The 24030-nt window shown below is 35.6% G+C and overlaps 1 protein-coding gene across 3 annotated transcripts in view; it reads right to left on the bottom strand.

Moving 5' to 3' along the window:
- The window catches only part of LOC142344722 (nucleolar protein 10-like), a 123852-nt gene that overhangs the window by 18409 nt on the left and 81413 nt on the right, over positions 1 to 24030 (bottom strand). For all 3 annotated transcript variants that reach the window (XM_075396600.1, XM_075396599.1, XM_075396598.1), the window contains 5 exons: positions 15621 to 15781; positions 8658 to 8726; positions 7998 to 8243; positions 3576 to 3907; positions 892 to 1000 (listed from right to left, as the gene is read on the bottom strand). In XM_075396600.1, the coding sequence (XP_075252715.1) occupies positions 892 to 1000; positions 3576 to 3907; positions 7998 to 8243; positions 8658 to 8726; positions 15621 to 15781 (917 nt within the window). The remainder of the gene's footprint in view (positions 1 to 891; positions 1001 to 3575; positions 3908 to 7997; positions 8244 to 8657; positions 8727 to 15620; positions 15782 to 24030) is intronic.

Here is a 24030-nt window from a genome sequence, read left to right as displayed (position 1 = left end):
GCTGGGCCCTAGGGATGCTGCATAAGGGGGAGGCTATGCGATAGAGGGTTGGGGCAGCGAGAAAGTGTCCAAAATCTTCAGGTGGAGGGTGCACGGGCAGTTTGGAAGGTGAGTGGGGATGAATGATGGGTATTCAAACTTAGATTTCAAGTTTAACTTAGATTTAACTTAGATTCAAACTATGAAAATCGCCCTCCACACCATGAAATTTTCAACTCGCATTCTCAAAGGCTAGAAAGGCGTAAGGCTCTAAAAGAGCAGCCCATCCACATAATGCCCTCCGGGCGTTACCTGTTTATTCCGTTTTTTGAGAACAAAAATTCATAAACGTCAAAAAATCGGTCAAGCGAAAGACCTAAAAGACTTAATTTCTCTCAATTGCCTTCTTTGAGAGCAATTAAGCAGAAGTCAATATTCGAAAAAAATGATATTTAGGACATGAACAAACTTGCTTCAGCTAAAAAACTGTCGGCAGAATACCGTAGGTAATTTGGGTGGGTGGGTGGGTATATTGGGGGCAGTTAGGTGGGTGGAGTAGGTGGCGTTGGGGTGTAATGGCAAGAAACCTCCTCAAAATGACCTTTCGACCTTGTATATTACCAGCATTTCCCAAATACTATATATTATAAACTACTATATACAGCGACTGCAAAGTCCAATGTTCCAATACAGAAGCCAACGTTGCAAAAAAACAATCTAAACGTGCCTTCGCTATCGCAGCTATAATAAACATAACCAGTACTTCCTTATAATTATTTTTGCCTTCACTATAAAAACTTTCCTGAATAGACAGCTTCAAATATAGAGCCCATATCGTAATTTGCACTTCGGGTTTCTTGTGCAGATGACTACAATGATGTTTAATACTTATTCCGAAAACCCGATACTAACCTTATTAGGAACGTGAATGGAAGTGGTCTGACTTCTGTTCAACCCGATGTCCACTTGTTTTGAGAGGACATCGTTCTCTGCCAAACGATCACTGAGTGCAGCACTTTCACTGAAAAAAAAACATCACTTCATCTTTCAACTTAAAACATAACCGACAAACGTCGGGCGAATTGTTCTCAAACGACCGGTTGGGTTCTTTAGTAGCTAGCCACGGTTTAGTGAGGCTAGCTTTAGATTAATTGAAGGGGCGTAAGGTGAACGCAGCGGGGGTGCAAAAGTGGATTGGGGGACTGATCTGGGGGCGGTGGGTGGGTGGGGTGTGGGATCAATTTATACGAACCGCCATTCACACCATAAGTCTCCAAAACGGTTTCTGTTAATCGCATACTTGAAGACTAGTGCGGTGAACGGCTCTAAGAGAATTTAATGCAAACTGGGCGCTACCTCTCTATACCGTTTTTGAAGACGAAAGTCAAATGGGTCAGACGAAAAATCGGCCAGACGAAAAATTGCATAAAAGAGATACAGGATTAAAAATTTTGCAATAAATTGCTTTTGAGAGCAATTAACAATGATCTCCTAAAAATTGCCTATTAAGTCATTTATGATAAAAACAATTCTACTATAACTCATTGTTAATGGGGATCAGAGATGATGACATTACGCCAGATAACAGCAGCTGAAGTGCGGCATCAACAAAGATAGAGAGAGAGAGAAATATGTCCCATGATGGGATTCGACTCTGCATCTTCTACTTCTCTAGCCTTGTTAGTAAAGAAATCGTAGAGAAAAACTGAAAAAGGCAAAATTCAAAAAGTTTTCAACTTCGCAGTAAAAAAAGTTCACAGCCATTTTTGGTCTCAAAAGTTTTGTCAAGGAACTCAACTCCGAGACTCAAAAAATTTCGTTGGCCAGTAATGGTAAATAAATTCAATCCAGAAAAAATTGAAAAATTTTGGAAATAATTGCAAGTTTCAACAATTCTTGCTAAAATTTAAGATATCAATCTCTTGAGAACCATTTCATTGTCTTAAGAGACTATCCCTGTTTCAAGGCTGAAATAGTTTCACTGGCTCATAAAGATCCATACACTTGGAACATGATAAAAATTTTCCAAAATCTTGAAAATTAAATTTTATCCAAAAATTACTGCAACCGGAGACATAAAAAAAATTGATCGCCATCCCATTAACTCTAGAAACTATGCAGCAGCTTAGTATCAATCCTGGGAGGAGGTACCAGGGCCCCTGGTGCCAGAAAAGATCAAAAACATGAAAAATTGCAAATATTTGAAATAATTGCTTAAGTTCGTGATATTAAAGTCTTGAAAAACATTCCATTACATCTATAAACTATGCAGTAACATATTATCAAACCCTAGAGGAAGTTCCGGCTCTTGAGCCTACAGAAACCTAAAAAATGACAAAAATAATTGAAAAAAAACTTGAAAAAGAAAGTTTTATCAAAAAGAATTTCCAGTAACTTATTATTAAACACTAACCGAGGTTTTCTGACCCCTGAGACTCAAAAAACCTGAATGAATCAATGTCCTAAACCTAAACAATAAATGTCAAAGTATTGAAAATGCTAATATTCTCTTAAAACCTGCAAGACATTCGATTACATCTAGAAATTATACATTAACCTATTTGCAAACCCTAGAGGAGGTTCCTTGGCTCCTGAGGCTGAAAAAACCTAAACACGACAAATATTTTTAAAAAATGCAAGTTTTAACAAAAAAATGTTAAAATTTGTAACATTAAAAACATGAAAAACAATTCCATGGCCAAAAAAAATTTGTCAGTAACTTATTATCAAATCCCTTAGGATGTTTTCTGGCCCCTGGGTTTAGAAAGACCTGAATAAGGAAAAATAAATGTCAAAAAATTTAAAAAATTTTGTCAAAAAATGCTAAAATTCGTGATGTGAAAAAGTTGGAACCATTCCATTACCACTAGAAACTATGCAGTAACCTATTATTAAAACCTAGAGAAGGTTCCTTGATACCTAGGGCTGATAAATCAAAAATTTTTAAAAGCTTGAAAAAAATTGCAAAATAGTATAAATTTGCAAGTATTAAGCGAGCAGTCGTCCGTCAGTAGCTAGAAACGGGGGGATTGCACCGAGGGCTGGTGGGGGGCAAAAGTGGGGTGGGGGTAACAGCGCGCGGGGAGTCAACAGTGGAGGAGTGTTCAACCTCTAAGAAGAGCCCTTCACACCATAAGTACACATTGAGCACTATAAGTCTCCAAAACATATTGAGCTGAAACAAAACTGGAAGGCTCTAAGAGCACTTAATGCCCGCTGGGCGCCACTTGTTTATCTCGTTTTTGAGGACGAAAAATCAAAAGCGTCAGACGAAAAATCGGTCAAGCGAAAAATCGCATAAAAAAGACCGACAGGACTAATACAATTGCTACAAACTTCGTTTGAGAGCAATTAATAAAAGGACTAACGGGTTTCTGCCACATTCTAATCCCAGATTAGTGGGCATTAGTGAGCAGAGCGCAAGAATTGTTGCATGAAATGGAGTATTTGCTTGAAAAGTTCCAAGCGTGTAATCTACACGTTATTTCTACGGCATGATAACAACAATAGGATGTCACAGTCAATTTATAGAGGAGTTGTATGAATCAATAACGGTTCATAAAACCGCTTGTTAAGCCCTATGGCGTTAAACTTACGAATTCAGGTTTTTCAATGACAATTTGGACCTGACAGGAACTACAAAATCCCCCTCTGCCACATTGGTTCCCAAAATCATCTCAACTTTCTTATTTCTCTTCTGTTCGCCTTCCGTAAGTTTAACAATTTTTGATTTTGGAGCTCTCGGTGATTTGTCCACGTTTGCATGTTGAGAACTGAACTTGACTTGGTTGGGTTTAGCTGACATTTTAGCCAGCTTTTTCAATTGCTTCACTTCGTTCTCTCTCTCGCTGTCTGTGGACTCCATTTCACCTTCCTCCACCTCCGAGTCATTTCCAATTTTGCTTTCTGACTCAGAAACAACTCCTTCCTGTAATCGCATATAGTTTGGTTTGATTTTTTTTACAAACCGAGCTGATTGTAAAGATAAAAGTTTCTTCCTTAACATAACGTTTTCTTCCCATCACTGCAATTTTACCCCAGTAGCACACGAGAAAACTTCTCGAAAGCTAGGAACTCAAAAACCTGAAGCGTTAGCTATTTCTATTAACCTCAATCAAAGTCTAGTTGTTCCTAATCGACCTTAATAGTGCTTCGACCTTAATTGAGAAATTCGATCAAGTACGATTATAATAACATACCCACCGATTGCCAGAACATCTGCGAAACAGACTTGCAGGTCGTAGAATACAGACAAAGATATGAGTTACAAAATTTATCGACGTCACTTGAAATTAAAAAAAAATTTCAACAATAAATTAATATGGCTTGTTGAAATTAACTGCAGAAACTTTTTTATTAGGGAACTTAATTACACGGCTTCATTGATCCTGAACTAATCCAAAATTGAAGTTAAGTTTCAAAGAGCAGGAGTGGTTTTCTTGAGTGAGGTAAGTCCCGTTAAAAGCTTTTTGTGACCTCACGCGCGCAAAAGCCGTTAGTGAGCGCAAAGCCGTTAGTGAGCGAAAACTTGACTTTTTCAGCGCTGAGTTTGAACAAATTTAAAACAAAAAAGGGCGTCAGACGACGAAACAAAAAACAAAGCACGTAGAATTCCGGAAGCGACCCAAACAAACTTAGGAACAATACGCTTGCAGGAGAACGCCAAAATGAAAATAGACGTGCTCCAACTCTAATCAAATTAGTGGAAAGACCCATCGAGCAAAATTTGAATTTAAGAAAAACATTATTGAAGCGAAAGCCATATTTTTGCTACCAAAAAACAGTCTCTGCAAAGCTTTTGTTTAATGAGATCTTTGAAAAGTTACATGTAAGGAGATACAATTTAGCATTGGACTCATGAAAGCAAGCAAAATTCAAAATAACTAAGATGCTCAGCAAAAATGACTACATTCTCAACAAACGGAACTGACTCTTAGCGATACAAAGCAATCCCCAGAATTCCGCGAAGAACGCTGTTGAAGTTTTAAATTATTGCTTCATTAGAAACATAAACCGACAAATGTGAGAAGAATTGTTCTCGAACGACAGGCGAGGACATTTAATTCATAGTCTTTAGTCTAGATCAATTTTCTTTATGTGTGCAAAAAACGTTGACCCCGGGATTCGAACCGCGATCCATGGCCACCCGCACTAACCACTGCGCTACAAGTCACTTAATTTTGTTATGCTGCAACCGATTTTATATTAGCAACCAGCTTTACTTCGGAGCACTGGAGATCACTCAGAAATGAAGAACGAAAGCGTGAAAAAGTCACTTCAGAAGTCAAAAAATGTTCTAGAAGAAACGCGCAAAATTGTCAAGCAAAAAATTTGCCTAAAAAAGACACACACGTTTACAATAATTGCTATGAACTTCGTTCAAGAGCAATTAAACATAATTTCTGGTTGAAAAATGCAACATTTTGATGACAAACTTGAAAAAGCTAACTGCTCTAAAGATTCCTCACAGAGCCAGCCCTGAACACCAAATCTTCGATACTCACTATGCAGCCGGAAAAAACTGAGAAAAGCATAGGCCAAATGATCTTAGAAAAGAAATGAAAGTTTAGAAAAGCGAATGCAAACGAAACCAAATTTAACAATTAAAATAACTTATTGGTTTCGGCTCCTCGGCATCTTAAAAGCTTTAAAGATACATTAAAAATGACTACATTTCAATAAAGGGAACTGATTCTGAGCGATACAAAGCATTCCCCAAGATTCCAAGAAGAACGCTGTTGAAGCCTTAAATTATTGCTTCATCAGAAACATAATTTCTGGTTGAAAAATGCAACATTTTAATATGACAAACATGAAAAAGTTAACTGCTCTAAAGATTCTTCACAGAGCCAGTCTTGAACACCAAATCTTTGATACTCACTATGCGGCCCAAAAAACAACTTAGAAAAGCATAGGCCAAATGATCTTAGAAAAGAAATGAAAGTTTAGAAAAGCGAATGCAAACGAAACCAAATTTGACTATTAAAATAATTTATTGGTTTCGGCTCCTCGGTGTCTTAAAAGCTTTAAAGATAGTTACCTTTAGTGGGAGAAATCTTTGATCAAAACAAATTAATTAAGGAAGGCCACAGATTGCAACTACAATCCAAGAACTTATGTGAGAACAAACCAGGTCTCAAGAAACTTCTGCAAGTAAGCATCATTCATTCAATAGTAGGTCCATTAAACCCTGAAAACTTCATCAAATTGCATTTTTCAGTCACCAGAGAAAACATCTAAAACAAAACGGATGCAATTTTTAAGCATAAAGGCAGAAAAAGAACTAGAACTTAAAGTCACAAAAACTTGCTCAAAACAAAAAGGTTTCAGAAGCAAGAATCGAAAAATCAGGAAGTAACACAAACATACCTGGCAGATTGCCGGAAAATAGCCGCCGTCGATTCCAATAAGCATGATTGGGATTGAAAGAATAGATATTGAAAAAAAAAAAGATTTTTGTACAAAAACATTTGTTCAAAAGTCCGATTTATTTTGATGGCATTTCGTAGTTGAACATACTTCTGTTTCTTAGAGAAAGGCTACAGGGGCTACTATCAATACCAATAAGCATTAGAGAGGTAACTAATACTTATAGGAACAACGTTCAAATAGCGGGCATCTAAAATTGGGGTTTATGGGTTTATCCCGTTTCTATTTCTGACTTCAATTTTTATACTGACTCTGTTCATTTTGAATAGCTTTGCTGAGCAACTGATGTTCAAAATCACTTTTAGCAGAATGACAGAAGAGTGAAACTAGCCTAGAGAAGTCAAAAAGATTTCACGCAAAACGTCGAAAAAGCGGCAAAATGGGTAAAGCGAAAAAAAGTTCGACGAAGTAAAAAAAAATAGGAGCGCTATAACAGCCGGCTGAGAAGATGAGGGCGGCTATTAAAAAATATTTAAAAAAACAAGACAAATCCAATCAATAGCCTTGTCAACTCAATCAAACAAATTTAACAATTAAACACATTTGAAATCTTTGCCAGAAACATCGAGAAATCATTCCACCATTAGAATTTCGAAACAATTTTTTTTTTCCAATTTAACGACCCAATACTGGAAATAACACAAATTGATTATCCCCAACGGTTCTGAAAAATGATCACTGCAACAAAACAGACCACAATCCACAGAAGAAAACGGAAATTGGACAGAAATTGTTAAAATCGCTTTCGTAGATATAGTTTTTATAAAAAGAACACCACTTCACGTCAAACAAACAGGAACAGAACGCATGAGTTAGTAAATTCCGTTGCCATATAAACTGATCATTGAAGTCCACTCAAAGCTGCAAAAACAAAGAATTTATTAAAAATACAAAAAACAAAAAATTGAGAAAAATTAGTCGATTTTGCTTTTGAAGACCATTATTGTGCTCTCAAAAACACTTTCGTCAACTGCGGAGAGCTAGATATTACTGCAGCCACGATCAAAACTCATTTCATTTCTACAATAAAATCCAACAACAGTAATCAAAATTAGCAAAATGGACCAAAAAAAGAATCAAGATGGTTAGCTCTATGCACTTTCGTGTTGAAAAAACCATTCAAAGTCAAAAAGTTCGGAGCACATGAAAAGTAAATTCTCTCGCTCCGCAAAAAAGATTTCACCTCAAGAAACCCCGTACTCCTCTTCGAGTCGTAAAAATAGGAACACCGCAATATAGCTACGGTCAGCTTATAGCTTCGCAGCTAAAATCACTTTACATACAAACGAAATCACGTTACAAACGCTTATTCAGTTGAAGAACGAAACACCAAAATTAGTCCACTGAAGTGCGGTAGATTGGGTTAGATTTCGTCATACCATTTTAACTAAAAAGCATCTATTAGAACCATTTTTCAGAGTAAAACGATTACATTACAAGAAGTTACAAAGATACATACCCCTTTATTTTGACGCGCCCTAATAGTAAGCACATAGATAAAGATAAATTAGTGCGGATGGAGTGAAACAATAGCAGTTCAACTAGCTGATGCGTTACTCAGTGCGCGAGTAACATGCACTAAAACTAACCTCCAATGTAACATTTTCGTCCAGCTCTCTCCACTCCTTCGACCTGGCACCCCGTTGGAGCTCTTCCTGCTGAATTAAGTGATTGGCCTCAGCAATTGCAGGCTGAAGGTGGACCATCCTGGCTAAAATAGTTGGGTTCATGACCTCCACGTCCTCCTTGTCTAGATCAATCTGCATGTCTGGGTCTCCGAAGAACTTGGGGGCAAATCTGTCGTCTGTAAGGAGAGCGTCCGCCTCTTTCTTGGCCTGTAAAGACACTTTTAGTGTGATTCAATAAGGCCCAATAGAACAATTTTAACTGTTATCTCGTGGTCATTACTAATTTGAAGTTAACGGCTATATAGCCTCATGCGGCTCCAAAAATTTGCCGTTAACATCATTTCATATCAGCGGAGTTACCTCAGGGTCACGCAAATTGTCTGAAATTCGCTACCAAGAAATTGAGCTCTCACGCTGTTGTTAAAATTGGTTACATAGAAAGGCCCCGATAGTTAAACAGGAATTGCTCAAACTGAAATTAAAGCAGTGGCCTGAACATTAACCACTGATTTCAGCTGTGTAGCTTATAACGATAGGATTTTAAATACTTAGAGCTTTTCTCTGATAAAACCAAGGAAATGATTTCAATGCATTAGATTCTGTGAAGCTAATGATACCGACCTTAGCTTTTCCCTTTTCCTTTTCTGTCCTCAGACGCACAGCCGTCTCTCTGTTCACAGTAGGAAGTTTCTGAAACATAATAAATGTACTTGAAGTGCACAAAAGCATAAAGCACTGGTAAGAAACAACTAGCAAGAAACTCTATTAATCATGGGATCAGTTCTTGAAATTTTGTAACCGATTAACAAACATAGTTCAAAAACATAAGTATAATCTGATGAGTCAGATTTTGTTAAGACTAGTCTCAACAATATTCTTATATTAAGCAAAATCGGTGAACCAATTAAACAAAAAAAACGGTGAACCAAATTACATCAAGATTACGCATTTCTTATTTCAATTTAAGTTGCAAAAAATTTTAATTTATTGTTCCAACGATTTTTCAAAACGGTAGAATATAAATGCGAGGCATCGCTCAGAAAAAAACTCATTTTTCCTGAAAAACGAAAATCAGGAAAAAAGTTCTATAGAATTCTATAAAAAAAAACAACCGACTTGACTGCCGATTGAATGAGACCAGGTTTAAAAAAATGGATGGAAAACTAAAAAGAAAAAAGAAAAATTGTCTCTATTGGGCGCTGGGGTGATGAGAGTACTATATCATTTATATTAGGTATAAATATCGCCTGCAAGTTGCCGGAAAATAGCCGCCGCTGACCCCTTTGACGCACATCAGGTTAAAATAAAAAGAAAAAGATAACATAGTTCTTTTCTATGTGAAAAAATGAGTGCAGTTTTAATTATATTCCAAAATAATACTTCTTTAGCTTCAAACTAAGGGTATTAGGCTTAATACTAATGCCAGCTAGCAACCACTCTAATGAGCTTCGATAAACTAAAGGCTTATTAATGACAGGGCTTTTCCCGATTCTTTTGATTTTGTTCTTTTGACTTTGACCTTATTCACTACATTGCGTAATTCTATGAGTAAAGGAATTCAAAACCCATACAGTTGAAACATGAAAGTCGTATAACTTATGTCAAACGAAACACGTGATCGAAAGAATTTAAACAACATAGCAAGTGCTGAATACAATACAAAATAATTGAATGAAAAACAACGCTACAGTGCCTGATCATAAGGCCAATTGGAAGATGAAAAGAAAATAGTATTGCTAAATTCTTCAAGCTATTATACAGAAAGCACTAATTATGCTTTTTAAATATACTCAGTAACCCTCACGGAATTTGAAGATTACTATGGGTTTTTTGTCTTTAGGAGCCATTAAACCTGTATCAAATACCTGTATCCGAAAGACAAAAAACCTCGCAAAGAAATTGTCCAAAAACTCATCTTCAAGCTCAATTGGCACCTTAATATCGATGAAATCAAAAGTTCATTTACAAGTCGAAAAAAAAATTGAACTTAATAACTTCAAAACCATTTTGGCTCTCCAGCAACTATAGCAACCATCCAGTAACCCATCTTCAAGCCTTAAAAACTACAATTGCTCTGTAAAGATCGAAAAACAAAATTTTCAAAAACTTCGAAATATTTGCAAAAAACGCTATCAATTTGGGTGCTTATGTTTGCATTACCGAAAAGGAGAGCTTCAGATGGTGAGCCTGAAGGAGAGCCCCGTTAAGAGGGTGACGTCGGCTATTCATTAATCAAAACTACACAAACTTGCTAAATTAACAAAGTGAAAATCAAATAAGTTCATAAAAGACAAGAACTTAAAAGACTCCTAGATAACGAAAATTTACATCAGTGCTTTAATAAGTTTCTGATATCACCGAAACACAAAAAAAATGAAATATGGGATTAGAAAAACTGACGGTATAGTTTTGAGAAAGGAAATTAGAATTAAAATAATGAACTTCCTTTTTTGAATTATTAAATTAAATGTTAAAACTATACGATACCTTTAACTTAGCTTCTCTGATTTAATTGAATTGAAACAGTACATATGATGGAAGGTGAACAACTTGATGGACAAATAAACAATTCAAAAACAAATTTTTTTAAAGAACGAGAAAAAAACTGGGCCATTTTGTTTTACTTTGTTCACCTTGTGCTGGCTTCTCTGGATGCTTGAGCAAGCTAAGATATGCGATTAGGCAAGGTATTTAAGTTTTTAGGTATCAATAGAACTCATTTGGAATATCAAAGACAAAGATCAGAAGTTTTTGAAAAACGTACGTAAATTTTTCAATTTTCATTGAGCACTTAAGCTAAATCTGAAACTCACATTCCCTAGCTCATATTCGAAACGTTCTAGAAAAATATTTAAAGAATCGATCATATATAGTACACTAGACGCAAGAACAATAAAAAACAGTATCCTGAGGAAGAGACTTAATACTTTTTCAATTATATATTTCGTTGATTGTTCCTGATACTTCCAATGACTTTCAAACTTAAGTTTTTCACTGGGTTCCACGTCAATAGCAGTTGCAGTCGAAGAAAAAACGCTGGAAATAAAAAAAATTACACAGAAATGTACAAAATATGTCAATTTTTCCAAACTTGCTCAAATTTACGTTTAACCCTCAAAAACATTAAGAGGTCATCAAAACTTTGAGTTCTAGTCAACATAATGTTTTCTTTGTATTTATTTGGCAAGATGTTCAATTAAAATAATTTGTTTGCATTCATGTTTCCACTATTTAGACGATTTAATAAAATAGCAAATGTAGCCGGCAAATTGCCGGAAAATTGCCGCCGTTGACACGCTTGATGCACATTGGGATTGAAACAGAAAAAGAAAAAATAAGAGATAGAGATTGACAGAATTTTTCGAAGTGTCAAAATTTCTTTAATTGGCATGCAACTTTTGCATATTCAGTTAGATTCTAAAATAACACTTAATTCAGCTCCTATACTGAAAGCCAATGAAGCATAATGCTAATGCCAACTAGCAAATGTTTTAAGGAACTTTGATAACCTAATGCACTATCACTTAATGACCGGGCTTTATACGCTTAACGCTTTCCTTTTGATCTTTTTATTTTGATCTTTTTGAATTTGACCGTATTCATTACATTGCGTATTTCAATGCGTGAAAGAATTTAAAATCCATTCAGTTGAAACAGTGAGTGACACTCGTGTTTTAATTGATTACTACTTTATTAAATCCTGTAAAAAGAGGAAACATGAACAAAGTAAAACGAAATGAACTTCTAACCAAATAGTAAAAACAGGCTCAACGTTGAATAGAACTCTTAACTTTTGATTACTTCTTTTTATTCTGTGTTAATTTTTAAATCATAACCGACTAACGTCGGGCGAATTGCTCTCAAACGACCGGCGAGCGGTTGGCTTTGTCATTAGCTAGCCACGATTTAGTGTGGCTAGCTTTAGATTAATTGAAGGGGCGTAAGGTGAGCGCAGAAGTGAATTGTGGGCTGATGTGGGGGCGGTGGGGGTGTGGGATTCATTTCTAAGAACCGCCCTTCATATCGTTAGTACAAGTCTCCAAAACAGTTTCTGATTAGTGCCTGTTAAGTCATTTATGAGGAGAACATTTCCACTATAACTCATTGTTAATGAGGATCACAGATGATGACATTACGCCACATACCAGCAGCTGAAATGCGACATCAACAAAGAGTGAGAGAGAGAGAGAGCGAGAGAGAGAGAGAGAGAGATGAACGAGAAAGTGGGGAAAGAAAACCCAACAGACACACACACAGAGAGAGAGAGAGAGGCATATTTTCTACGATGGGATTAAACTCTAGTTTTCTAGCCTCGTTAGTAAATAAATCATATTAAAAAACTAAAAAAAGGCAAAATTAGGCAAAAAGGCAAAACTGAAAAAGCCAACAAAAGTTTATTTTGCAGTACAAAAACTTCAAAACCAGTTTTTGCCTTAAAAGTTCTGTCAAGAATTGAAAGGTTCGTTGGCCAGTAATGGCCGTTAAATACAGAAATGGACAAAAAAAAATTGAAAAATTTTGCGAAAACAATAGCAAATTTAAACAAATTCTGCTTAAATTCAAATTATTAATGTCTTAAGAACCACTTAAACATCTCAAGACACTATCCAGTATCCCTGTTTCAAGCATGAAATAGTTTCACTGGCTCATATAGATCCATACAATTGGAACATGATAAAAATTATCAGAAAATTAAAAAAAAAATTGAAATTTATCCAAAAACTACTAGAACTGAAGTCATTTAAAAAATTGATCACCAATCTATTAACTCGCAGCAACTATGCAGCAGCTTATTATCAATCCTTGGAGGAAGTCCCAGGGCCCCTGGTGCAGGAAAAAATTCAAAAACATGAAAAAATTGCAAATAATTTAAAAATTGCTTAAATTCGTGTTAATAAAATCTTGAAAAACATTCCGTTACATCTATAAACTATGCAGTGACATATTATCAAAACCTTGAGGAAAAACAGTGGCTCTTGAGGCTAGAGAAACCTAAAATTGACAAAAAAAATTTCCAAAATTTGAAAACAAAATGCAAGTTTTATAGAAAAACTTGCTAAAACTTGTAATATTAAAAAGTTGAAAATTAATCAATGACCGAGAAAAACAATCCAATAACGTATTATCAAACCCTAACGGAGATTTTTGACCCTTCAAGTTCAAAAAACCAGAATAATGAATATGAAATATCAAAAAATTGAAAAAAAAAAAATGGCAAAAATTGTCAAAAAATGTCAAAATTCATGATGTTAAAATCTTGCAAGACATTCCATTTCATCTGGAAATTAAACAGTAGCCTATTATCAAGCCCTAGAGGAGGTTCCCTGGCTCTTAGGGCTGAAAAAAACCTAATTATGACAAAATTTCAAAAATGACAAAAATCTTGAAAAAAATTGCAAGTTATCAAAAATTGCCAAAATTTGTGATATAGAAAAGTTGAGAACTATTCCATGGCCATTGAGAACTTTTCAGTAACTTATCAAAAAAAAACCTAAGAAGGTTTTCTTGCCCCTGGGTCTTGAAATTTTGAATAATGACAAATGTAAAAAAAAAATGAAAAAAAAATTGCGAGCTTTGTCAAAAAAAAAGATCCGTGATGTCGAAAACCTTTCCATTGCCACTATAAACTGTGCAGTGATCTAGTATTAAACCATAGAGGCGGTTCGGTGACACCTAGGGCTTAAAAAATCAAAATAAAATTGTCCAAAAATTTCAAAAAGCTTGAAAAAATTGTGCAAAATATAAATTTGCGTGTTTTTGGCGAGCGGTTGTTCGTCAGTAGCTAGAAACAGGGGGGGGGGGGGGGGGGGGTGCATCGAGGGCTGATGGGGGGCAACAGAGGTTTGGGGGTAACAGCGCGCGGGGTAGGGGGTCAATAGTGGAGGGGTCGTCAACTTGAACGAACAGCCCTTCACGCCATAAGTATAAGTCTCCAACACAGATTGAGCTGAAAGGCTCTAAGAGCACTTAATGCTCGCTGGGCGCCACCTGTTCATCTCGTTTGTGAGGACGAAAAATCAAAAGCGTCAGACGAAAAATCGATTAAGCGAAAAAACGCATAAAAAGACCGACAGGAATAATATAATTGCTGCAAACTTTGTTTAGAAGCAATTAAAGTCTTCGGTCTACAGAATTGGCGAATAATGTAATTGACTGGTATACTCAAAATAAGAAAAACTGACCAACGTCGGGAGAATACTCTCAAATGACTGGAGAGCGGTTGGCTCCGTTAATACCTAGCTACGGTTTAGGGAGGCTAGTATTAGCTTGATTGAAGGGGCTTGGTTTAGCGGAGGGGAGAAGGGCGCACGTGGGAGCCAAGCGCAAGGCGTTAGGAGTGGAACGATGAGCAGAGGGCGTGGTGGTGATTGGGCCAGAAGGGCCTGATGTGAAGTGAGGTGAGGGGTGGGGGTTGAAGCAGGGGGTAGTAGAACTAAAAGAACCACTCTTGACACCATGAATTCATGTCGCCAGAAGTTTCAGTTAATTGCATACTTATTCTAATAAGACAAAAGGCTCTAAGAGAACTTGATGCCCAAATTGCACAAGCAAAAAATTGCATAAAAAGAACACAGGGCTGATATAAATGCTACAACCTTCGTTAGTAGTTCAAAATGGTTTAGAATAAGAAAAAAATTTTCAGTTTGTTTTCATTTTCTGTGAAATCTTGGTAGAATAGTAAAGAACATGTCCAACCACTAATTCAAACAATTTTCAGTAGATAAGCTGATCGGAGCGATATGTTTTGCAAATAAGTCTTTGCTTGTTTATGCTAAAATATCTAAGCGACTGATTGCTCTTATTGAACCAGGATTCTGTGGAATTAACCGACGGATGAATAGCTCCCACTTCCGGCGAGCGGTTTCTTTTGGTAGTAGCTAGCTCGGGTTTAGGGCGTCTAGCATGACGGGGCCGCATCCAGTCGGGGTGTGTTATACGGGAGTGGAGGGATGGTGGGTTGCAAACTGTCTGGTAAAAATGCCTTTTACACAATTTTATGACTTCTCAGTAGTTTCAATGAATTGTACACTTAAAGTCTAGCAGAGCTCTATGACAGCTGCTCAGTGACTTACTGTCCTCCGGCCGTTTCCTGTTTATCACGTTCTTTAGGACGAAATGTTAAAAGCGTCCAGCGAAAAATGCATAAAAAAGACTGCAGGACTAATATAATTGGGACTAACTTCGTTTGAGAGCAATTAAAAAGCTATTTAATATTTAAAATACATGACAGTGCTTGTGGTTTTGCATCTAGTATAATATTATCAAATAGGCGGTTCTTAAGTATTCAGCTAAAAATTATTACAAAATTGATAGTGAAAAGAGATTTTCCTCTCAGAGCTAAGTTCCTTTTCCTTTAGAAAAACGTGAGACGCATTTCGGAGCATTTTGTGCTATACACAATCTCGCACTAGTCGTCTCTTGCTTACTTCTAAGTGTATTCAATAAAAGCAAACTCGAACTGCTCCCCGAATCTTGAACTTCATGAGCACTGTGAACCTGAAGGCATGTTTTTTGCACTGACAATGGTGCATGTAGATGTGGCTTGCATGAGTAGCAATGAAAAATCTATACTATTTGACTAACCTCTAGCTTGACCCTGTCAGCTCTTTGGCTCTCGATGTTCTCTTTGATCCTCTTTTGTTTGAACTCTTCATATGCGAATGGCTCGCTCTGTTCCTTCGCACGTGAATACAGCTGCACATTCACAAAGTATCCGTGCATATACGCTCGCAACTTACTCGTTCCTAAAAAATAGTCACGCTGTTCATGCGTGCAAATTCGTCCTATTAGCAAAAAAATGTATCCGTAGTACCAATTTGCAATTTATAAGCAAAGCTGTCACATTTCCAGACAATACCTGCGACAGCTTTATACACCTTTAGCCTTAAAATACCAGAGAAAAGAATGACGTTTTGTGGACGCCAATTCTTTGTATGAACTATCTTATTTCACCGAACTCATTTTATCACACTTTTTTGAGCCCCCTTCCCCGTTTATTTTACTTGACGGGTGAAACGGGACAGTTTGCTGAATATCAATATGGGCTTATTCTAAATTCAGTAGATTACTGTCTCATAACCACCAAAATCGCAATGATGTTGCAGCTCGCATCTATCAATTAGTTTTAACAGCGAAGATAGATAAAAACGTGAAAATAGCAATGCACATTCCAGTTAAATTTTTAATTAACTAAGTGCTTTACCAGACCTTGAAACAAATGGAATAAAAGAATCCTTACAATCCGTTATATAATGGTTACACTTCGGTTGAAATGGTCGAAAACGTTACCACTTGTTATAGAAAACTGTCTCCCAACCAGGTTTGATCAGAAGTCGGAAAAATATATTTTGCCATTAACGAGTGCGTCCTGAGAGCAAGCAGCTGAGGCGGAATCATAAACGACAGCATGAAAAACTATTCAGAAAACGGTTAGAACGCCGAAGACTATGATAGACTGTGGTATGAAGCGGCTACATTGAAGCATGCTAGAAAATTCAGTGCAATCAATAGATTCCCAATAAAAACACATAGCCGGCAAATAGCCAATGTTGACCCGCTTGACGCACATCGGGATTGAAACAGAAGGAAAAACATACCCGGCAGATTGCCGGAAAATAGCCGCCGTTGATTCCAATAAGCATGACTGGGATTGAAATAACAGAAGATATTGAAAAAAAAAAGATTTTCGTACAAAAACATTTTTTTAAGTCCGATTTATTTTGATGGCATTTCGTAGTTGAACATACTTCTGTTTCTTAGAGAGAGGCTACAGGGGCTACTATCAATAACAATCAGCATTAGAGAGAGGTAACTAATACTTATAGGACCGACGTTCAAATAGCGGGCATCTAAAATTGGGCTTTATGGGTTTATCCCGTTTCTATTTCTGACTTCAATTTTTTATACTGACTGTTCATTTTGAATTGCTTTGCTGAGCAACTGATGTTCAAAATCACTTTTAGCAGAATGAGAGAAGAGAGAAACTAGCCTAGAGAAGTCAAAAAGATTTCACGCAAAATGTTGAAAAGGCGGCAAAATGAGGTAAAGCGAAACATTTTTTTATTCGACGAAGTAAAAAAAAATAGGAGCGCTATAATAGCCGGCTGAGAAGATGAGGGCGGCTATTAATAAGAGATAGAAATTGACAGATTTTTTTATTTGGGGTCAATTTTTTTATTTGGTGCAAATTCTACAAATTCGGCTAGATACTAAAATTACACTTAATTCAGTTTTTAAACCATGAAAATGGCATTTTCACATTGAATGTAGGCCTTCCCAGCAGGTTCAACACTATAAGCATTTCAAAGATTAAAAAGCCAGCAAAGGGCAACTGAAGCTCACTGCGCGTAACCTGCTTATCCGGTTTTGAAAGCTCAAGTCACGGAAAAATATGTAAACATAACCGACTAACGTCTGGCGAATTGCTCTCAAACGACCGGCGAGCGGTTGACTCCGTCCGTAGCTAGCAACAGTTTAGTGAGGCTAGCTTTAGCTTAATTGAAGGAGCGTGAGGTGAGCGTGAACAGTGGGGGGGGGGGGGTGACGGAGGGGGATATTTGGCTACACGCGGCCCTTACGGCCTGAAAGATGTGCATGCGCGAATATTGTGGGGGATGTGGGGGCGGGGTGGGGTGGTGGATCAATTCCTAAGAATCGCCCTTCACACCATAAGTATAAGTCTCCAAAACGGTTTCTGTGAATCGCATACTTGGCATACTAAGCTGATAGGCTCTAAGAGAACTTATCGCCCACTGGATTAAAATAATTGATCAGACTTCGTTTGAGAGCAATTAGGAATGGTTTGCTAAAAAGCTAGTAAAATCATTTATGATAAAAACATTTTTACAATAATTCACCGTTAATGAGGGTAATAGACGATGACATCAGCATTACGGCAGCTAATGTGCGGCACCAACTAAAGAGTTACGGAGAGAGAGAGAGAGAGAGATAGTGTGAGAGATAAAACGTGAACACGAGAAGGAAAGAAACGCCCATCGACAAAGAGAGAGCGAGCTACGAAGATTTTCCATGATGAGATTCGACTCTGGAACTTCTAGTTTTGTAGCTTTGTCAGTAATAAAATCATAAAATATCTGAAAATTGCAAAATTAAAAAGTTTCCAAATTTCGAAGTGCAAAAAATATTTCAAACTTTTCTGTTTCTGGAGTTCTTCCATGTGACCTATCTGAAAGACTTAAAAAGTTAGTTGGCCAGTAAAGATCGTTAAACTCAGAAAAGGACAAAAACATTCACAAACTTTAAAAACAATTGCAAAATTTTAATATCTCCAGAACCATTTCAATGTCTCAGACTATCCAGTAAGCTTATTTCAAGCCTTAAATAGTTTCGCTGGCTCCTAAAGATCCATAAACTTGGAACACGATAAAAATTTAAATTTGATCAAAAAATTTCAAAGACTCCAGTCCTTAAAACATTGATTACCATTCCATTAACTCTAGAAACTATGCAGCAGCTTACAAAAAAACCATGGAGGAGGTCACTGGGCCCCTGCTGCCAAAAAAGAAGGAAAATTGAAAAAGTATTCAGAGAACTTGAAATAGCAAACAATTAAAAAAAATGCTTAAATTCATGATAGTATAATCTTAAAAACAATTTATTGCATCTAGAAACAATGCAGTAACCTAATATCAAGCCCTGGAGGAGGTTCCTTGGCTCTTCAGGCTGGAGAAACCTAAAAAAAATGAAGAACAATTTCAAAATTGAAACATAAGAAGTACTTATGTCTTGCAAAATACCTTTATCATCCTTAACCAGCCTCAATATTGGACTGATCCAACAAAAAGATTCCAAAAATGACAAACAAAGCACAAAAATTGCAACAGTTTGGGCTCAAAAACTTCTAAAAATGACCTTTCAACCTTAAACTACGCTCTTCCCAGTAACTTCAGGAAAAAACGCCCATCGACAAAGAGAGCGAGCTACGAAGATTTTCCAAGATGAGATTCGACTCTAGAACTTCTAGTTTTCTTATTTAGTAATTAAATCATAAAACTCAAAATTGAAAAATTTAAATAAAAAGTTTCCGAAGTTCGAATTGCAAAAAATATTTCAAACTTTTTTTGTTTCTGGAGTTCTTCCATGTGACCTATCTGAAAGACTTAAAAATTTAGTTGGCCAGTAAAGATCGTTAAACTCAGAAAAGGACGAAAAAACATTCACAAACTTTAAAAACAATTGCAAAATTTTAATATCTCCAGAACCATTTCAATGTCGCAGACTATCCAGTATGCCTATTTCAAGCCTTAAATAGTTTCGCTGGCTCCTAAAGATCCATAAACTTAGAAAATGATAAAAATTTAAATTTGATCAAAAAATTGCAAAGACTCCAGTCCTTAAAACATTGATTACCATTCCATTAACTCTAGAAACTATGCTGCAGCTTACAAAAAACCATGGAGGAGGTCACTGGGCCCCTGCTGCCAAAAAAAGGAAAATTGAAAAAGTATTCCGAGAACTTGAAATAGCAAACAAATTAAAAAATGCTTAAATTCATGATAGTATAATCTTAAAAACAATTTATTGCATCTAGAAACAATGCAGTAACATAATATCAAGCGCTGGAGGAGGTTCCTTGGCTCTTGAGGCTGGAGAAACCTAAAAAAAATTAAAAACAATTTCAAAATTGAAAAATTGCAAACAAATTTCCAAAAAATTGTTTAAATACGTGTTATTCCAATCTTAAAAAAAAATCCATTACATCTAGAAACTATGCATTAACCTATTATCAAACCCTAGGCTCGAGAAACCTAAAACGATACAAAAATTTAAAAAAAACTTGAAAATTGGAAGTTTTATTAAAAAAATTGCCAAAAATTGTGATATTAAAAAGTTGAAAACAATTCCATGGCCGATAAAGTTTTTCAGTAACTTATTCTCAAACACTAACGGAGGTTTTCTGACCCCTCAGGCTTAAACCACCCGAAGAATGACAATAAATGTAAAAAAAATGCAAAAAATTTGTCAAAAATGATAAAAGCCGTAATGTTAAAATGTTGAGAACAATTCCATTAGCACTAGAAACTCTGCAGCAACCTAATATCAAACCCTAGAGGAGCTTCCTTGACTTCTAGGGCTGCAAAAACGCAAGAAATGACAAACATTTTCAAAAAAACGTGCAGTACCAAAACAAATAGCTCTTAAAATGGTCATAAAAAGTACTTATTTCTTGTAAAATACCTTTATCATCTTCAACCAGCCTCAATTTTGGACTGATCCAACAAAAAGATTCCAAAAATGACGAACAAAGCACAAAAATTGCAACAGTTTGGGCTCAAAAACTTCTAAAAATGACCTTTCAACCTTAAACTACGCTCTTCCCAGTAACTTCAGGAAAAAACGCCCATCGACAAAGAGAGCGAGCTACGAAGATTTTCCAAGATGAGATTCGACTCAAGAACTTCTAGTTTTCTTATTTAGTAATTAAATCATAAAACTCAAAATTGAAAAATTTAAATAAAAAGTTTCCGAAGTTCGAATTGCAAAAAATATTTCAAACTTTTTTTGTTTCTGGAGTTCTTCCATGTGACCTATCTGAAAGACTTAAAAATTTAGTTGGCCAGTAAAGATCGTTAAACTCAGAAAAGGACGAAAAAACATTCACAAACTTTAAAAACAATTGCAAAATTTTAATATCTCCAGAACCATTTCAATGTCGCAGACTATCCAGTATGCCTATTTCAAGCCTTAAATAGTTTCGCTGGCTCCTAAAGATCCATAAACTTAGAAAATGATAAAAATTTAAATTTGATCAAAAAATTGCAAAGACTCCAGTCCTTAAAACATTGATTACCATTCCATTAACTCTAGAAACTATGCTGCACTTTACAAAAAAACCATGGAGGAGGTCACTGGGCCCCTGCTGCCAAAAAAGAAGGAAAATTGAAAAAGTATTCAGAGAACTTGAATTAGCAAACAATTAAAAAAATGCTTAAATTCATGATAGTATAAACTTAAAAACAATTCATTGCATCTAGAAACAATGCAGTAACCTAATATCAAGCCCTGGAGGAGGTTCCTTGGCTCTTGAGGCTGGAGAAACCTAAAAAAAATTAAAAACAATTTCAAAATTGAAAAATTGCAAACAAATTTCCAAAAAATTGTTTAAATACGTGTTATTCCAATCTTAAAAAAAATCCATTACATCTAGAAACTATGCATTAACCTATTATCAAACCCTAGGCTCGAGAAACCTAAAACGATACAAAAATTTAAAAAAAAATTGAAAATAGGAAGTTTTATAAAAAAAAATTGCCAAAAATTGTGATATTAAAAAGTTGAAAACAATTCCATGGCCGATAAAGTTTTTCAGTAACTTATTCTCAAACACTAACGGAGGTTTTCTGACCCCTCAGGCTTAAACCACCCGAAGAATGACAATAAATGTAAAAAAAATGCAAAAAATTTGTCAAAAAATGATAAAAGCCGTAATGTTAAAATGTTGAAAACAATTCCATTAGCACTAGAAACTCTGCAGCAACCTAATATCAAACCCTAGAGGAGCTTCCTTGACTCCTAGGGCTGAAAAAACGCCAGAAATGAAAAACATTTTCAAAAAAACGTGCAGTACCAAAACAAATAGCTCTTAAAATGGTCATAAAAAGTACTTATGTCTTGCAAAATACCTTTATCATCTTTAACCAGCCTCAATATTGGACTGATCCAACAAAAAGATTCCAAAAATGAGAAACAAAGCACAAAAAATTGCAACACTTTGGGCTCAAAAACTTCTAAAAATGACCTTTCAACCTTAAACTACGCTCTTCCCAGTAACTTCAGGAAAAAACGCCCATCGACAAAGAGAGCCAGCTACGAAGATTTTCCAAGATGAGATTCGACTCTAGAACTTCTAGTTTTCTTTGTTAGTAATTAAATCATAAAACTCAAAATTGAAAAATTTAAATAAAAAGTTTCCGAAGTTCGAATTGCAAAAAATATTTCCAACTTTTTTTGTTTCTTGAGTTCTTCCATGTGACCTATCTGAAAGACTTAAAAAGTTAGTTGGCCAGTAAAGATCGTTAAACTCAGAAAAGGACGAAAAAACATTCACAAACTTTAAAAACAATTGCAAAATTTTAATATCTCCAGAAGCATTTCAATGTCGCAGACTATCCAGTATGCCTATTTCAAGCCTTAAATAGTTTCGCTGGCTCCTAAAGATCCATAAACTTGGAAAATGATAAAAATTTAAATTTGATCAAAAAATTGCAAAGACTCCAGTCCTTAAAACATTGATTACCATTCCATTAACTCTAGAAACTATGCTGCAGCTTACAAAAAAACCATGGAGGAGTTCACTGGGCCCCTGTTGCCAAAAAAGAAGGAAAATTGAAAAAGTATTCAGAGAACTTGAAATAGCAAACAATTAAAAAACATGCTTAAATTCATGATAGTATAATCTTAAAAACAATTCATTGCATCTAGAAACAATGCAGTAACCTAATATCAAGCCCTGGAGGAGGTTCCTTGGCTCTTGAGGCTGAAACCTAAAAAAATGAAAAACAATTTCAAAATTGCAAACAAATTTCCAAAAAATTGTTTATATACGTGTTATTCCAATCTTAAAAAAAATTCCATTACATCTAGAAACTATGCATTAACCTATTATCAAACCCTAGGCTCGAGAAACCTAAAACGCTACAAAAATTAAAAAAAAAACTTGAAAATTGGAAGTTTTATTAAAAAAATTGCCAAAAATTGTGATATTAAAAAGTTGAAAACAATTCCATGGCCGATAAAGTTTTTCAGTAACTTATTCTCAAACACTAACGGAGGTTTTCTGACCCCTCAGGCTGAAACCACCCGAAGAATGACAATAAATGTAAAAAAATGCAAAAAATTTGTCAAAAAATGATAAAAGCCGTAATGTTAAAATGTTGAAAACAATTCCATTAGCACTAGAAACTCTGCAGCAACCTAATATCAAACCCTAGAGGAGCTTCCTTGACTCCTAGGGCTGAAAAAACGCAAGAAATGACAAACATTTTCAAAAAAACGTGCAGTACCAAAACAAATAGCTCTTAAAATGGTCATAAAAAGTACTTATGTCTTGCAAAATACCTTTATCATCTTTAACCAGCCTCAATTTTGGACTGATCCAACAATAAGATTCCAAAAATGACAAAGAAAGCACAAAAAATTGCAACACTTTGGGCTCAAAAACTTCTAAATATGACCTTTCAACCTTAAACTACGCTCTTCTCAGTAACTTCAGGAAAAAAACGCCCATCGACAAAGAGAGAGCGAGCTACGAAGATTTTCCAAGATGAGATTCGACTCTAGAACTTCTAGTTTTCTTTGTTAGTAATTAAATCATAAAACACAAAATTGAAAAAATTAAATAAAAAGTTTCCGTCGAATTGCAAAAAATATTTCAAACTTTTTTTGTTTCTGGAGTTCTTCCATGTGACCTATCTGAAAGACTTAAAAAGTTAGTTGGCCAGTAAAGATCGTTAAACTCAGAAAAGGACAAAAACATTCACAAACAATTGCAAAATTTTAATATCTCCAGAACCATTTCAATGTCTCAGACTATCCAGTATGCCTATTTCAAGCCTTAAATAGTTTCGCTGGCTCCTAAAGATCCATAAACTTGGAACATGATAAAAATTTAAATTTGATCAAAAAATTGCAAAGACTCCAGTCCTTAAAACATTGATTACCATTCCATTAACTCTAGAAACTATGCTGCAGCTTACAAAAAAACCATGGAGGAGTTCACTGGGCCCCTGCTGCCAAAAAAGAAGGAAAATTGAAAAAGTATTCAGAGAACTTGAAATAGCAACCAATTTAAAAAAATGCTTAAATTCATAATAGTATAATCTTAAAAACAATTTATTGCATCTAGAAACAATGCAGTAACCTAATATGAAGCCCTGGAGGAGGTTCATTGGCTCTTGAGGCTGGAGAAACCTAAAAAAAATGAAAAACAATTTCAAAATTGAAAAAAAAAATTGCAAACAAATTTCCAAAAAAT

This window comes from Convolutriloba macropyga, chromosome 8 (genome assembly GCF_964194025.1).
Source record: "Convolutriloba macropyga chromosome 8, txConMacr16.3, whole genome shotgun sequence".
NCBI lineage: Eukaryota > Metazoa > Xenacoelomorpha > Acoela > Convolutidae > Convolutriloba > Convolutriloba macropyga.
This window is presented reverse-complemented; position numbering and strand designations above follow the sequence as displayed.